This window comes from Peromyscus eremicus, chromosome 11, assembly GCF_949786415.1.
Source record: "Peromyscus eremicus chromosome 11, PerEre_H2_v1, whole genome shotgun sequence".
Classification (NCBI taxonomy): domain Eukaryota; kingdom Metazoa; phylum Chordata; class Mammalia; order Rodentia; family Cricetidae; genus Peromyscus; species Peromyscus eremicus.
In genome coordinates, this window is record NC_081427.1 from 48132875 (window position 1) to 48146263 (window position 13389).

Genomic DNA, 13389 nt, shown 5'->3' on the forward strand with positions numbered 1-13389 from the left:
GTGTGGGGTAACATCCCGGGCAGCTGTACACAGCAAGCCAGAAGCTGAGGAGGCTTTCAGTGACTGTGTTTCTTCTAAGGTCACCACATATGTGACCCACTGAAGTGTAATTTCAGAGCACAATGGTAGGTATAAGTGAGACATCCTCTTGAATGAAAAGATTCTCTTTGTTACAAAGTAGCCATTTAGTTTGTGTTTCAGATGATGGTGTATGCATGGGGCACATATGTGCACATACGTGCACATACATGAAGGACTAAGGAGGTGTGCTAGACACAAAGCACAGTCACCAAAGACCTGCTACAAGCTACAAGTGTTCAAGTACAAAGTATCAATAAACAAGTACCCTTAAAAAAAAATCTAGCTGTAGAGTCTTTTGATGGCAAGTTGTGAAGCTGAAAGACGGGAAGACCTAAGCTAGTCTCCTCAATTCAGTCAGAAGTGATCTTAGCACTTGACTTGCCCAGGAAACCAGGTTTCACATTTAATTGCCATTTAGAATATCCATAACTGTTACTTGGTTGGGTGACTATTAAACTTCTACTTTGTGATCTCCATGAGCTTTCCTTCTTTGGCTGTTATCCTTCCCTACTTTTAAAACTCACAGAAATAGCACATTTATATGCAAGCAAACTCATCTGTCCCCACATTCGGGAGCACCTGCACTCACACACACACACACACACACACACACACACACACACACACGTACACACTTGCTCTCATATAAATAAATGCCCTTCTACCATATCAAAGAAGGGACATCTGGAACCCATCGTATTGCCAGCAAATTGCAAAAGGGCCCGCTTGGCTTTCCTAAGCCAGCCTGTCTTTTGCATGGCATCATCTCCATAAGCTTAGCATGCGTGCAACAGTCCAACCGGGCAGAGCTGATCTGTGGCTGGTAGGGATGTAAACACTAAGGAGTTCGGTGACTCAAACAAGAAGTAAGGCATCCTGTGGGATGGCTGCGACGGGCCTGGTACTTCAGTCTCTGCCATACCCTAGGTCTGGCTTCGGCATGAAATGGAAATGGTTTTCTCTTAAAGTTTTAATGGAAATCTCAGCTTCACTCGCACAATGGCAAGTTGGCCACAGTCTCTTAGCACTGAATTTATAGACTCGCACAGCTGCAATGGATGGCCGCACGGCTTCAACCCAAGTCCCTCGCTGTTCAGTTTAATAGAGCTTTATACATGGCTCACAGCAGTGTTCAGAACAGGGGGTTAGTCCTAAGGAAATCAAGTGTGATAAAGAAAAATAATACAAACTTTCATTACTTTTGATTTATAACTGTTTCTTAAATTACAGTTCCAAGCCCATTTTATAATTTAAATTGTGCTGCTACTGTGGTGAGATAAAGTATAGGAAATATTTTAAGCTATGACTTCAGAATTCTGAATCTCCTCTACTTCCATTGTTGACCAAGTCATAATAACTACATTTTAAACAGTCTTAAATACAAATGGATTCAGTGTCATTGCTAAGGCCATAATAAAAATTATCTTAATGGTCCAAGGAGGTAAACAGGCTATTAGATTTACTCGAAAGAACACAAACGTTCCACAGTAAGAGAGTCTCCCTGCGTTGTTTGGATCTCTCAAATCTGGCATTCCCTCCTAATACCGTGTCCAGCACTTTGGATCAATAAATCCCACTTCACAGAAGTTAAAATAATATTGAAATCCTGTCAGCTGGGGCTGACCAGTGGTTACATTTTCCACAGGGTAATGCTTTTGTAAGGACATCGCTCCTCATCCTCTGGGTGGCTCTCTTTGATGGACGCGTTTCCACGACGAAGTGACAGGACTCGCTAGCTTTCTGTGGGTCAATGTCCTTGGCAGGTCTTACAGCACATCTGTCTGAAGTATGCTCGACTGCAGAACTTGAACTTCAGCACCAGTGGGCAATATGCCACTTTGTTCACATCTTTGCACTCTAACAAATAGAGGCAGAAATTGAAAACAATTAGAGTCACATAAACAAGCCGAGATGCCTGCCTGGTTAGCAAGGATCCCTCTGGCCAATCCACCTTCACTTGTATGTCCATGGGACTTTTTTTATTTTATTTCTGTTTTTAAGCACACTGTCTGGAACAGCCTAACAGAAACATTCTTTTGATATATTTTAACACAATTAAAAAAATGCAAGGCTTTTCTTCCAGACTTTTATAAGTGTGGTACATGCCCACTGTGTCTTGAAAGAATTACCATTTGTTGGGATGAGTGATCACTTTAGACATCTTAAAAACATGAGTCATTTTTCTTACAGTGCTTTTATTGCTTCTTTCTCAAGGGTTATTTTATTCAACATGTAAGGTTATCCAAAATCAAACATGAGTTGCATTGTTTGATACCAGAGTCCACATGTCTCCCAAGGACCTCTGCATGAAAAGAACTGTTAGCAGTGCGCTATATTTAGCAACTCCACTCTACAAAGAGGAAAGCTGTGAGGGGCTGGCCTCAAAGAGCAGCAGTCTGCGGGCTACGGAAACATGGAGGACTGTCTTGTCTTAATTTGGAAGTGAGGCATGGCCTTCTTTGCTCCCGTGGGTGTTTTCTCCTCAGTTCTAGAACTGCCACAGTGGTGGTCTGCAGTTCCTGCAACCAGACGGTGAGTGAATGAGTCTTTCCCCATCCCCCACTGGGGCTGGTAGCCATGGAGGACTGACCACAGCGCCCTTTGATTAATAGGAGCCACACCTTCCTCTTCCATCAATTCAACCCACTGCGGCAAAAATTGACTCCTCTCTCATATTATGGTCACTTTATTTGGGGATTTTAAAATACTTGTCAACATAGTAATTACATTTTCTCGTTTCTCCACCTGATTATATTGAAGCAACATGGGAAAACCATTTAAGGCAAGTCAGACTCATGTAGGCCTGGGTACAGTTCAATGTAACAATTACTTTTGTTGTTTGCTTGTTTAGTCCTGGCTTTGGAAATCTGCACAAATTCCAAAGGTCTCCTGTATGTGATAAGCATGGGAAATGGAGCACAAAATAAGGGGAGCATTCCCAGCTCTTCTTAAAGAGTGAGGTCCAGTCTTAGGCTCTCACTTTGAAGGCTCTTCCAGAAGTCTTCAAATTTGAAACAGGAACCCTTCTAGAAATACAAACTCTGCCAACTGTTTTGTCCCCCTACTTAAGAGTTAATACAAAAGAGAACAACATTTAGATATCGAAAATTTTATACTAGGCATCTTAATAAACAAGTTTGGGTTGAAACATAGTGAGGAGGGGCATTAAAACATCTTGAGACTTCACACTAAAGAAGAAAAGCAGATAATAAACCCTCCGGTACATCTGCTTCTGTGGAGTGGAGACAGTAAGTGTAGGAGATGGAATTACTGCTACTGCATTGGTAGGTACTTACTAGTGGCCCTTCTTGCCTGATTTTGGAAAGGAAGCAAGAGGTTACATGCTAAACTCAATGAAGATACAGTATTTCAATTACTACTAAGAAAATAATGCCCCAAAGACATAAATCAGTTTGGAGACCTAACAGAGAGCAATATTCTCTGGGTCACAACTTTATTGGAAGAATCACTACTCCATTTTTGGAGAGTCACTGGATTGGGCAATCTGTGAGTAAATTCACAGACACTTTACCCTTAGATTTAGACTTTATGAACCAATTTAAAAAATGCATAATGAATAAAATGGGATATTTTAAAATTCTTCTCTCTTTACCCACCCAGATATAAACAATGGAGAATTTGGATCTTCTTGTACAAGTCGAGGCCCTGCATTATACCTCATCAGCAGGGAGTGAGAGGGTGGGTGGGTACTAGTCCAGGGTGTCCCTTTGAGCTTCTTAATACCCTTGCTAAGTTAGTTCTCAACTAACTTGCTTGGGAGCAGAAACTCATCAGTCCCTAGGAGCAGGATCAAGCTTAGCAAGGCAGGAGCTGATTATGAGTGAATACACAGTGAGTCGGGGGTGAACTCTGGCTCTGCTGCTCTAACATTCACGTGGCCTTTGTTAAAATACTTCAGCACTTTAGCTCAGAAATGAAATGCATGTCAAGCCCTGCTCAATTGGCAAGGTATGTGTAAGGTAATGCATACAGTGGAAAACACTGGCCAAGGCATTCAGCTCAGTAAGCACACAATTTGCTCCCTCTCATCAGCCTCTGACAGCAGCCATCATACATCATTTCTCAGAGATCTGTCAGATGAGCACCGGCTGCCAGAAAGGGCTACACATTTATGCAGAAAGCAAATTAACAGAGAGCTATTAAACAGAGCAGGCAGACCACGGTGGGGCCAGCAGCCAAGAGCTAGGAAAGACCTGGGCAAGTGATGAGGATGGCCAAGACTCAGGATGCAGACCATGATGAGACACCTAGGCTACTCAGGACATCATCCTTGTGTAGAGCTCCTAAGCAGGGCCAGGTGGAAGATCCAGTTCCTACTCTGGTTTTGCCTTCTAGGAATGGTCAAGACTAGAAATATCAGTTCATTACACATTTGATTGATGAAAGTACATCCACCAAAGCTCAGCTACAACTAGGCTTTGTATTTGTTCAGTCTTTTAACTCCACAAAAGCTTAATTTAGTAACAGCATTAAAAAGTGTAATTTATCAATCACTTCCTTTATGTCAGACATAACCTTAGGCAGTTTTATACCTTTATATTTAATCCTTTTAAGTATGTGAAATGTCAGCTTTACATAGACAGCTAAGCTTAAGCTCAAAAAGGTTTTGGAACCCATGCTGGGTTATAGAGCTAGTCACTACAAAGACTGAGGTCAAACCTCAAGTTTGTCTGACTGCAAAGCCACTCTTGTTTTGGCAGCATTGTGAGATTTAAATGAAACTGTGTCTGCCTATGTAGGTCAGTATTCTAGCAGACAGTGGTAGATCTGCCTATGTAGGTCAGTATTCCAGCGGACAGTGGTAGACCAGCCTATAGGGTATCACAGTCAGGGCCTCTAACTTTTGAGAACTTGACCTAATTTCTTAGAGAAGGGGAGAAATGTTTAGGAGAAAAGGAAGCCATTTCTAGGTCATAGGCACTCAAAGTAGACTGAATTATCCTTCTCAACTTTTTCTCATCATACTTACATGAGTAAATAATTGATGATAGATATAAAAAGTTTTAAAATCCCATTATAATAGAAAGCTGAATAGACTCTCCAAACTATCTAAACCAGGACTAAAGGTACTGGTGATTCCTACCTCAGCACTGCTAATCTCATTTAGCAAGAGGAGGTGGTCTTGTCAAGATACACTGCTGATAAATTTGAGAGATCTTAATTATAAAACTTACACCTTTTCCTAGTCTGCCTCATTCTCAAAATGTGCTAAAATTATGAAACAGTTTCTTCTCATCTAATCTTGAGCTAATATATCATACAGCTAACTTATTATAGTTTAAAACAATTTCCATTGTGTATTCACTGTATTAGGTATTGAGCTACACAAGAACATCGCCATACAAGTATATCATGTGCATTAAACACATATCCTCTCTATCTATCTCCCTCCATTTCACTAACCTCCCTTAGTTCCTTTGTTTTCCTAGAAAGTTTTGCTTCTGTTCTCATGTCACATAATGTAAATGATTTTATGTATCTATTTGAAATTTGCAAACCACAAATGAGAAAAAATGGTATTTGTCTTTCTGAGACTGGCTTAATTCACTTAATGTGATTATTTCTAGTTGCATCCATTTTCCTCCATACGACATAAATTTGTTTTTTGTTATAGATTTTTTTTAAATCCCTGTTTTCTTCACTCCTTTGCAGGTGGACACCTAGGTTGGTTCCATCACTTAACTATCTTGAGTTGTTGTAACACGGATGTACATGTCTTGCTGTGCTGTTGACTCAGAGTCCTTTGGTTAAACACCCAGGAGAGGCACAGCTGGGAATGTAAACTAATCCAGCTACTATGGAAATGAGTTTGGAAGTGTCTCTAAAAAAGAAAAAAAAGTTCTACCATATGGCCTGACTATATATACCTCAGTAAGACAGACTTTTGTGGAAAACAAACAAACAAAATCATTTTCCCACTGAAATAAAAAAAAAAAATCACAACAGAAATGTGTTCTAATTTCTGAATGATCTTCAGTTAGCACTTAAAAAGTTTCTCTGCATCATGCAAATAAATATTCTAGGGAAAGTATTAAAATGGATTCTTCAGGTTTAGGGGAGGCTCTAATGTCTCTTGGACTTGTCTGTTTAAAGATTTGGTCTTAACTATCATATTTCTTCACCACAGACAGATGCACTAGCATGGGGCTACTCTTCTGTTGCCTTGAAACCGTAGAACCTGAGGCAGAAGATCAGAGTTTAAGATGAGGGAGTCTGATTCTGTTTCCTATATCATCATGTACCAGCCAAGTATGCTCTTGGGAGGAAAACGTGCTTTCCATTGTTTTTCTGCTTGGGATACTGGAAGAGTGTGAGGTCCTCATTGTGTGGATATGAGGAAACATTTTGTTTCTCTTCTTTTTATACCTTATCCCAGCCCTGAAGAAATACTGTCATCAAGTATTTACAGTGAGAATAACTGATTTGAGTGCTCCCAAACTCTTTTTATATTAACTAGATCCACTATTAGAATTGTAAGTAACCTGCCACACATTCTGGAAATATAGATTTTTGTAGATTTGAATAACAAAATTAGATAAGCAACTTCAAAGAAAATATATGAATGTACTTATTATTGGTGTGTCAATGAGTTTCTCCCAGGTGTTTTTCAAAACACTGACCTAGAAGATATGCTTTCAAAATTAAACAGAGACTATGGATTTAGGATCCCTTGGATTCAGATTCATTATGACTATAAAGCTGGATTTGGTTCAAATAATACAAGACCAATTCCTCAAAGGATAATGCTCCTGCACTAAGTGCATCAAACATTGCAGACCTTGTCTACTTGTATCATGGGAATGAATTAGAATGCCCAATGAAAGAAAGTTTCATGAACAAGTTGGAGCAATCAGCATGTATACAGTACAGGCAGAGTGAATATAATTAGACTACATACCCTCCATACCTGTAAGCTCTTTGGGGGATTCAGAAGAGCATAGTAAATGGAACTGTAAGTTGGACATCTAAAGTTTATATTTTGCATTGAACACTCTGGAAATGGAGAGCCCAGAAAGAAATGAGAGAGCAAAGGGGTACATGGACATGTGGCACAGGGGTTGGTGTTAGGGTACCTTCCAGATAAAACTCTACTAGAGCCGTTGGCACTTGGTACATTTAGGCAGCAAGGGATGAACTAACAAGCTTCCAAAACAAAGTGACACCACCATCGCAGGTCACTCTGATTTCAAATTAACACAAACTATTGCTTTTTTGTGCTCCTTCTCCCCCTCCTCCTCAGTCTTATCTCTGGATGCCATCCACACTCAACCTCAAGCTGGTATAATCCCAACTTCAATCCAGGTTCCCTCTAAAGTCAACAGGCAGGAATATGAATTGAATGCTAAATGGATTAGGAGCGCCTTGAGGTGATGAAGGAAAAAAAAAAATCCCAGCCTTCCCATCTCCTTTAAATTGAAGTCTTCAAATGACCTTTCTTGCTCTTCTCAATGATTTTCTACATCAAATTCCATATTAAGGACTAAATTCTATAGCTATTTTTTCATTGATTTTGCTATGAGATTTATGGAGCTGGCCAGACTGTCTCAGAGAAGTGTATCTGAGGGAAATTGAGACCCAGTAAAGCCACCATATGACATCTCAAGCTGATAGACCAATGTTTACTACCCACAGCTTTCCTAGGTTAATTACTAGCCCATGGCATACCATGAATCATGATCTGTCAGCAGCAAATACTAGATGACAGGGTGGCTTGTGCTATTGAGAAGCTGAAAAGATTCCCCAAAAAAACCATGAGGAAACCTGAAACTGCATGAACAATGAATAAAATGGCATTTGGAGGTAGAATTTCAGGTTTGCTCGAATGGGCTGGACCCAGCTGCCATATGCACTTGAAAAACTTGGTATTTTAAATGCAGTGGTACCCAGTCTGTCTATAATTCACTCTTGGCAGCAATGTGGTGTTACCCTCACAGTGGCAGCCTGTCAAGCCTGTCAGGATCCTGCCTATGAAGTTTTAACCTTTCACTGGATGCTTTCAGGAAGAAAGGAACGAAAGCAGATGTTGGACATAGTAGCCTGCCCTACTCCTTTTCTTCTCCTATTTCCTTTCACTACTTTCAGTTCTTGATGTCCTCCTCCTGATTCTTCCTCTTGTCGTCTCTGACTGGCTTAAACTTCCCTCCATTTTCTCATCTCTGTGTGTCTATACTTTTTATCTTACTCAAAGTCTGTCATGACTGCACATACTTGCCTCAGCCAGAAAGACCCTACATCCCAGCATCTCCTTGGTTAACTGTTAGAGCCCCCACTGCCCAGCTCCAGCTCACTATGCCAGTGGCACTTCTGTTCATTATATTCCCTGTGCACTTGAGAAGCATCTTTATATTTCTGCTAAAATGCTGCTCACCGTGTTAGTCTTCAGGTCACCGTCCCTACTACCTTATGCTCCCTTTGTGGACAGAATTTGCGGTACCCCTCCCGTAAGTCTCAGGGTCTGGCAAGTCAATGGATTAACGGCAGGATGGATAGAGTATGTTCTTTAAAAAGCACTGTCTGTAGTTACGTACCATCTGCTGAGCTGACCCGGCTCCAGTGGACAGTTCCAAACCCATGGTCACACATATGGCCCTGATTAATCTCAGTGGGCCACGAAACAAAACAAATAGACATGAATGTGAGAGAGATTTGTCAGGGAGGAGAGTAAGCAGGGTTGGTAGGGAGGTGGGAGTGAGAGTAATCAGTATGCAGGTGTATATACGTAAAACTGTAAAAACAACAACAACAAAACCCCTATCACCTTGAAGAATGGATTATATCTAAAATAAAGCAAGTTTACTAGAATGTTAATGTAATAGTTTACTCTAGATGGTGGGTGTTCACTGAATTCTTTCAACTTCATTGTGTACTTGAAACTATTATTTTCATAATAAAATATTGAGTAGGTGAGCGGCCATTACATGTCTTAAACATTACATGTTTTAACCACCATAAACCTTGGTAGTTAAAACAATTCTCAAGGTTTTAACTACAGACCATTTTATCCATGGCAACCCAACATAAGGGCTATGTTTTAGATCCCAGAGATCTCCTCAAACTACTCTGGAGTGGCAGAGCTAAACTGCCTTCCAGTAGCTTCTCATTGGGAGTTAATGGAGCCTGACTCTCCTGATAAGCACAGTCCTTTCTACTCTCCATTATTAACTAGAAACTGGTCCTTCTGATTTCTCTAAGGTGCACATCTTATCTCTCTGATCTAACCCCCAAACAAAGTTATTATGTTTGTGTAAAACCCTCTCTTGACATCCGTGGCATCTGCCCATCCCTTCCCTGGGGGTGACTATGATGGTTGGGAAGAAAATGGCCCCCACAGGGAGTGGCACTACTAGGAGGTGTGGCCTCGTTGGAGTAGGTGTGGCCTTGTTGGAGGAAGTGTGTCACCATGGGGGTGGGCTTTGAGGACTCCTATGCTCAAGCTATGCCCATTGTCATAGATCACTTCCTGTTACTTGCACATCAAAATGAACCCTCAGTTCCTTCTTTAGCACCATGTCTGCCTGCATGCCACCATATCCTGCCATGATGATGGACTAAACCTCTGAAACTGTAAGTCACCTCAATTGAATGTTTTCCTTTGTAAGAGCTGCCATGGTCGTGGTGTCTCTTTACATAATAGAAACCGTAAGACAGTGACAACTTATGATTTGGGTCAAATACTGTCTTCACTTTCTGAGTACACCTTTGACTTTGCCAACGATACATTACAGCTGGCTCACAGCTTAGTCTATGCAGGCTGCCTTGACCAAAAGGTTAAAGTCATTGATCTTCATTGAGCCTCCCTTAGAACTTAATAAACTGCTTCACATAGTACAATATATCTTTCTTTTTAAATTAAAAAAAAATAACTGGAAGTGGAAGCATACTCCTATAATCCCACTTTGGAAGACTGTCGCAAAAAGATCATGAGTACCGAACCAGCATGGGCTAAAAAAAGAATAGCATATAAACACAGTGGAAATTGACATGCTTCATGGCTCTGCCCAATATGGGTTCAAACCCTGCCTCTGTGTCTACTGCTTCCTAGACTTGTGATCTGAGAAGATTACCATCTCTCTGTGCTTCTATGCCTCAGTTTCTTTATTGGGAGTAATATGTCTTAGAAGATTATTGTAAAGATTATATGATATTATACAAACATACAATACAGAAAGATTGTTTATGTATATGACAGAAATAGAATTAAAGGATCAAATATGCAGAGTAGTTTAATGGATTAGTTCCATCTTCTCTCTCACTTAACCTTTCATCTTCCAATTCTAAAATAAAAAACAGACCTCTTAGGGGTTGGGAATTTAGCTCAGTGGCAGAGCGCTTGCCTAGCAAGTGCAAGGCCCTGGGTTCGGTCCTCAGCTCTAGAAAAAAAGAAAAAAACAAAACAAAACAAAAAGCCCAGACCTCTTAAACCCAAGTGGTTGCTAATAACTTATGAGTGAAAGTTGTTTGCCACAGCCTCATAGAAGAGAGATTTTTTTAAAATTAAGATCACTTAAAAGATATCTATTTTCAAGAAAATTGTTTCTGTGTGCTATACATTTTGAATTCTTTTCAAAAAATGGAAATTTCCAGGATGTATCTTATTATAGGAACAACAACAAAAGTAGATGTCACCAGAGCTAGAGGTTTGCACAATAAAGTTATGATTTTAAATTAATGTAGGATTGTCTATACTACTCTAAAAGGTAACCTACATTACAACAAACGCAATGTGCAGAGGCTTAGATAAACAGACCTTTGCCAAAGTTGCAAGGCCTCTGTACATGTCCCACAAGATCCTCCTCCTCCTCAAAACAAAACCCCAAAGGAACTTCAAAACAATTTTCAGAACATCCTCACACTGGATAGAGCTGACTAAAGGAACATATTTCTTTTGAAGAGGTTTATAAGCATTTCATTTTCATCAGAAAATTACCAACAAATTATCAGACTTTATATTTATGTTTTTCTTAAGTGAGCATATAGCTGAGTCTCTTTAAATAATTTAAATTCATGGGTTCAGATGCTATTGGTAAGCCTGTACACAAATTTTATATAAGAAGGAAGCCTGAACTTTTGACTGTGCCATATTTATCTTCGTATTCTGGACAACTTCTGAAATCTCACACATTGTATCATTCAAGACATTTTGAATGATGCCTGCATGGATAAAGTACTTTTACTTAAATGAAGGATAAAATTCAGGATTTTTGCTAGCATCTGCTGTTAATAAAGGGATTTCTCAGTGTATAAGAAAAAGAAAGAAAGCTGGGAGGTGGTGGTGCACACCCTTAATCCTAGCACTCAGGAGGCAGAGGCAGGTGAATCTCTATGAGTTTGAGGCCAGCCTGGTCTACAGAGTGAGTTCTAGGACAGCCTGGACTAAACAGAGAAACTCTGTCCTAGAAAACAAACAAACAAATAAATAGATAAATAGATAAATAAATTTCAAGGAGGACCCTTGTCCTCCTTTATCAACATTCATATAGTTATTTCTTCACTTCTCTACAATGAGAAACTGGCATTTAAAATACACAGTTTCAAATATATGATTTCATTATATGTATCATAAAAACTAACACTTTTTTTTTTGTTTGCCTGTTTTGGCTTTTGGTTTTTTTGAGACAGGGACCCTCTACAGAGCCCTGGCTGTCTGGAACTCACAGAGACCCGCCTACCTTTGCCTCCTGAGTGCTGGGATTAAAGGCGTGCACCACCATGTCTAGCTTACATTGACTCTTGATAGTAGCATTCCTTGTCATTTCCAAAAAGAAACAAAAGTTTCCCACTTTTACTTGTTTGTTTATTTTTTGTTTTGTTTGTTTTGTTTTGTTGGTTTTTTGAAGACAGAGTTTCACTTTGTAGCCTAAGCTGGCCTAAACTCACTATGTACCCCACATTAGCCTTGAACTTGGCCAGTGTGGCAAGTCATGTGTGTCAGCCTGCCAGAAGGTCGACCAGAAGAACACAGTTAAAGATGACTGTAGAGATAGCCACTCTGACATCTCACTTTATAGACAGGAAAATTTCACTCCAGAAGGTGGGTGGCTTAGTGTTAAACACATAGTGAAAGACTCATAATAGAACAGCTTTCCTGATGATAGGAAGGCACACATAACAGCTTTTATAAAGGCTTGGGACAAACTGTACCCGAACTGTGCCTTGTGAGACTCTTCAAATGCTGTGACAGCGGTGAGGCAGAGACTCAAGCCCTTTCCGAGGGATACTCACCTTCAGTACTGGAGATAGGAGTACTATCACATTTGCTTTCACACTGCTGCATGGACGGAGGCCGCACAGTTTCCGGACAGTCAACAGATGCCTGTCCAGTATAGGAGAGACACTGGACAGTTCGCATTTGCTGTCCAAGGCCACACTGAGCAGAGCACTAAATCCAAAGACAGAGAAAAACAAAGTATTGATTTTCACAATGTTTATCAGATAAAGATATTATTTTAATTATTGTACATATTAACTTTTAAAGTCCATATGCAATTGTTATTGAGAAGTGTATGACTCTTTTGTTTTACTATGGAATTGGTTTCAAAACTCAAGGATTGCATTGTTGCCCTAGAAAACTGAAGCAGTATAGTACTCAGAAGACAATGGATGGTAATTTCTTGTGCTATCATAACTATTCCAAACAAGGTTGGCAGAATTAACAAGGGAGTAAAGAGAAAAATGCTACGGAGGAGTAAATACTCAGCGATTCTCAGGCCAGAGTTGCCTCTGGACTGTTGTTTATTATAGGTGTTCAGATACAGCCTGATGGCCTGACAGAGCACTCAGGATCTGATCAAATGTTAGTCAGTACAGCAGTGGTGACTGGGCCAGTCAGTAAGAACTCAAGGGCTGCACAGGGTGGCTCAGTGGGCAAAGCTCTGAGCCCACAAGCCTGATGACCCAAGTTCTAATCCTGGAACCCACACAAAGGTGGAACATTGTCCTGTGGCCTCTACACACTGTGTCACAGGCAAGTGCACACACGTATATACACATCATGCACACAATAATATAAACAACAATTTTAAAATGAGCTTGTATAATATTATTAAAGAGTCACAGTATGAAGTGCAGGCTGGCCTTGATCTCAAGAGCCTCCTGCTTTAGCCTCTCAAATGTTGGGATTATAGATATGAGTGACCACTCATAGCTGAGTATTATTTTCTTAACGTGGCTTAATAGATTTCCTCTTTGATGTTTAGAAGAACAGTATTTAATTTCCCTCTTACATAAAATATACCAATTTGGTTTTCTTTTAAATTATTTTTTACTTGCCAGAATTATATTCATTTA

At 40.1% G+C, this 13389-nt stretch overlaps 1 protein-coding gene across 1 annotated transcript in view; it reads right to left on the reverse strand.

Annotated features, from left to right (window-relative positions):
- Positions 1–671: 671 nt before the first annotated feature.
- Positions 672–13389, reverse strand: part of Adamts6 (ADAM metallopeptidase with thrombospondin type 1 motif 6) — a 214305-nt gene continuing 201587 nt past the window's right edge. The window contains exons 23-24 of the mRNA XM_059276387.1: positions 12325–12481; positions 672–1938 (exon numbers count right to left, since the gene is read on the reverse strand). Coding sequence (XP_059132370.1) covers positions 1829–1938; positions 12325–12481 — 267 coding nt within the window. The 3' untranslated portion in view covers positions 672–1828. The remainder of the gene's footprint in view (positions 1939–12324; positions 12482–13389) is intronic.